This window comes from Triticum urartu, chromosome 1 (assembly GCF_003073215.2).
Source record: "Triticum urartu cultivar G1812 chromosome 1, Tu2.1, whole genome shotgun sequence".
Classification (NCBI taxonomy): domain Eukaryota; kingdom Viridiplantae; phylum Streptophyta; class Magnoliopsida; order Poales; family Poaceae; genus Triticum; species Triticum urartu.
Genome location: NC_053022.1, coordinates 57,201,342 through 57,205,568, shown reverse-complemented (window position 1 = coordinate 57,205,568; position 4,227 = coordinate 57,201,342). Strand labels below are relative to the sequence as shown.

Here is a 4,227-nt window from a genome sequence, read left to right as displayed (position 1 = left end):
ATGTCGGCGCTCGTATCTGCCCTCCGCGCCGCCGGCCGGCACCATCTCTCCGCTGGCACCCTCATCACGAGGCCGGTGACGGGCTCCTACCTGTTCAGGATCGACCAGTACAAGTGCATCCAGAAGATGGTCGGCAACGGCACGGTGATCAAATCAGCCACGTTCGGCGCGGGAGGCCACGACTGGCGCATCAAGTGCTACCCGAGGGGCGAAGTAGGATATCGAGGCTACATCTCCCTTTACCTCGAGCACGCCAGCCATGGCCGCACCGGTGACGCCACGGCTGATTACTGCATGAGCATCCTCGACCACGCCGGAAACCCATCGTGGACCAAGGGTAATGCACAATTATCGGATGAAACCGATAGTGAGAGTGAGAGTGAAACTGAGACCCAGGCGAACAACTTCTCGAACCACGACGCGTTTGGCTGGGGTGCCTTCATGAAGATCGAAGACCTTGACGAGGAGGAGCACCTCAAGGACGGCTGCTTGTGCATCCTCTGCGACGTGACCGTCCTTGACATGCGCACCACGGACTACGGCGCTCGGCGTGCATCCACGGGCGCCATGGTGCCGCCGCCCGGCCTGCACCAGCAACTCACGGAGGACCTCTGGGAGTCCAAAGAGGGGGCGGACGTGGAGATCCAGGTCGGCGGGGAGACCTTCCCGGCGCACAGGTGGATGCTCGCTGCCGTGTCTCCTATCTTCATGGCTGAGCTGCTCCGGTCGCCTGCAGCCACGAGGATACGTGTCGACGGAATTGATGCCGGGGTGTTCAAGGCGCTGCTCCACTTCATCTACACAGATGCCCTGCCGGAAGAGATGGCGAAGCAAGAGGCGTTGGCGACGATGGCTAAGCCGCTGCTCGTGGCGGCGGACAGGTACAAGCTGGACAGGCTGAAGCTGGTCTGCGAGGAGGCGTTGTGCGGGCATATCAATATGTTTTCGGTCGGCGCAACGTTGGCGTTTGCAGAGCAGCATTGTTGCCGCGTGCTTAAGGAGGCTTGCATGCACTTCCTCACTGATCCGTGTAATCTTGAAGCAGCCGTGGCAACCCGTGGTTTTGATCAGTTGAAGGCAGCTTCTTGCCATCCAACTCTCATGTCGAAGCAGTAGATCTCATTCACTTATATAGTCGCACTTCAAGGCGCAGGCATGCTTTGCACGGTTTGCCTATTTGATTGTGTCTTGTTGACTTGCTCAACTAGTTCTCTTGAAGTTATTTACTATAACTTCGCAAAAAAAAAGTTATTTACTATAGTATATGTCGACAATTGCCGTTCAAAAATACAGTAGTATTATTTGGTATCTACTTGGTCTTCTTTCTTTTCATTTTTAAGGAATAAGGGCATCTCCAAAGCTAACCCCAAATTTAATACCGTATCTATCCGCGAACTGATGGGCACTAGTATGCGGATACTGATACTAATAATTTATCGACAAACACCAGGCATCCAAAACTAGCCACAAATGTCTGGATACATTTCAAACAAAATTTAACGAAGGAAAACAAATTTAATGCTAGTTTTAACAAACCGGATGATTTTATTGAAACTTAGATAATTTTTACATAAAATTGGACGATATTTCGTCCAATGAACTAAAAACCATAGAAAAACCTAAACTACCCTATACTTGACGGTAATCTCGTAGGCCCTGCCGGCCTAGCCGATGGCATCCGCCACTCGTCGGAGTCGGGCTTCGGACGACGGTAGGTTGTGGGGTCGTTGCAGGGCTTCCCTGTCGCTGCTGCCGCCTAACGCTCGTGGATGATCTTTTCCGCTTGCTCCTGCGCCACAGGCAGTGCGGTCGCGGCCACTGTAGACTTGGGCGGGGGAGAGATGGGCGCAAGAGTTGAAGGAGATGGTTATGGCGGTGGACTCGCGGAGAGACCACTGTACTTCACCATCTCCTATTCGAGGCGGCAGAGACGGCGCTTGCTCGTCTTGACCTTGGTGTTGGACCAGCCAAGGGTCCATGCCGTTGCGAGCTTAAGGAGGCTGAAACTCATCTGCGAGCCGAGGAGGCGTTGTGTAGGCATATCAATATGTTTTCGGTCGGTGTCACATTTTCGTTTGCAGAGCAACATTGTTGTCGCGTGCTTAAGGAAGCTTGCATGCACTTCCTCGCTGATTCGGGTAATCTTGAAGCAGTCGTGGCCTCGCGTGGTTTTGATCGGTTGGAGGCAACTTTTTTTTGCGAGAATTTTTTTAATTTATTCATCTTCAATCATAATAATACAACGGACACCAGAAATAATAAAAGTTATATTCAGATCCGTAGACCACCTAACGATGACTACAAGCACTGAAGCGAGCCGAAGGCACGTCGCCGTCATCGCCCCTCCCACGCCGGAGTCGGGCAAAATGTAACATCCCAAATTTTCAATTTGCAATGTTATACATAGATCATTCTTGCATAGCATATTTTATTGCATTTCGTCTCGCGATCCTCGAAATCCTAAGCAACACAAGGACCCTCGGAGAGTTGGGGATTTCCCCGATTTTCAAATTTTTAATTTTTATCAAATTCTGAAACGAGGAGTTTGGTTTTAATTATTTTTCTCTCCGAAAATATTTCATATTAAAGTATATGAGAGGAGATAATATGACTTGTCCAAAATAATTGAAATATTGGAGAAAAATATTAAAATCAAACATTTGATTTTATTTGGATTTTATTTGCATTAGAAAAATTGCACGTTTTCAAAACTGCATTTTAGGGCCAAGAAAATGTTCACCTCGTTCTAAATATTCTATTTAGACGGAGAAAATTTATTTTGGCATTTTTAGTTTTTTATTTTATTTTCTAGGAATTATTTTCTGTTCGGCGGAATTGTTTTAAAAAAAAGCTTCGCGTGTAGACTGGGCCGAAACCCAGCCGGGCCGGCCCATCTCCTGCCGCCGCCGTCTCCAGCGCGGAGCCGCGCGCGCCGCCGCCGCCGACTCGGACAGAGTCCGAGTCGGACTCCTCCACCGCCGCCACCTTGCCCCTCCTCCAAGCCACCCGCCCCGTCCTTTATATACGCCGCCCGAGCCCTCCCGCCACCACCACAAACCCCGCCGCCGCCGCCGCCCGCTCCCGAGCCGAGACGCGCGCCGCCGCCTCCCACGCCTCGCCGCCGTCGCCACAAGCCACCGCCGCCGCCGCTTCGCGGCGCGCCGCCGCCGCCGCCCCGCTACCCCGCTCGCCGTCGCCCCGCCGCCCGAGCCCCGCCTCGCCGGAGCCTCGCCGGAGGTACCACGCCGTTTCGTCGCTGTCGGTTTTTTTAAAAGAAAACCAATTCGGTTTTTTAGAAAAAAAAACCCTAGTTTGTTTTTTTAGATTGGTTCGCCGGTTTTTCCCGGTTCTTCTATTTAGCGGACGCCCGTCCGTACGTTCGTTTTAACGAACGGTTTTTGCTCGTTAGTTACAGACAACGAACGCTCGTTCGTTAGCCTGTTCGTCAGCTTTCTTTTATCGGATTTTTTCCGCGATTATTTCTGATCGCGATTTCTGATCCATTTTCGTTCTAGTTTATCTTTTCGCTCGTTAGTCGGAGTCAGGCGATTCAAGCGCCTAGATCTTCGTCTCGAGACTCTCTTTTCGTTTAACCAACTTGAACAAGCTTTTGCTACTGTAAAATTTGAACTAGGTCCAGATTAGTAAACGGATCTTATTTCTTTCGCCGTTTGAGTTTCGTTGCTCCGTTCGATTTGATTCCTTTTGCAAATCGAAGTTCTTAAGTTGAACTTTCTGGTTAGACCTTCTTATTTGAGTTTTACCTGTGCTTCTTTGCTTGTTTGCTTATGTATGCTATTGTTTGTTTCCGATAGAATTCCCGGAGTGCGAAGCGTGTTATTTGGAGTCTCTAGGTTACGCGGATCGTCAGCAAGGCAAGTAACACTTTGATCATATCACTTTATCACCCAGTTTTATGCATTAGTTCCAATCCTCAAACATTGCATGATTAGGATGTTATTAACATGTGGGTTGGGAAGTAGTTGATGAGGTAGAACATATTGCCCTGTTACATTCAAACCCTTGGGAGTTACTTCTACGTGTTGCTTATATGCTATGCTATGCTCGTAGACGTGGTTTGGGTGAGTGAAATCCATGACAGATGTGAGATTGATAATTAATGGTTCAACTTAAGGTGGCAACTTAAATACACATCTGGGTGGATTGAGGCACCTGGAGTACCCAGTGTTGCTTGTATTTTTTGGAAATCCCGGAGTACCTGTGTGA

At 49.6% G+C, this 4,227-nt stretch overlaps 1 protein-coding gene across 1 annotated transcript; it reads left to right on the top strand.

Annotated features, from left to right (window-relative positions):
* LOC125532701 (BTB/POZ and MATH domain-containing protein 2-like) lies at positions 1-1,116 on the top strand. Its single transcript, XM_048696654.1, has one exon. It carries the CDS (start codon positions 1-3, stop codon positions 1,114-1,116), a length of 1,116 nt encoding a protein of 371 aa, XP_048552611.1.
* The last annotated feature ends 3,111 nt before the right edge of the window (positions 1,117-4,227 follow it).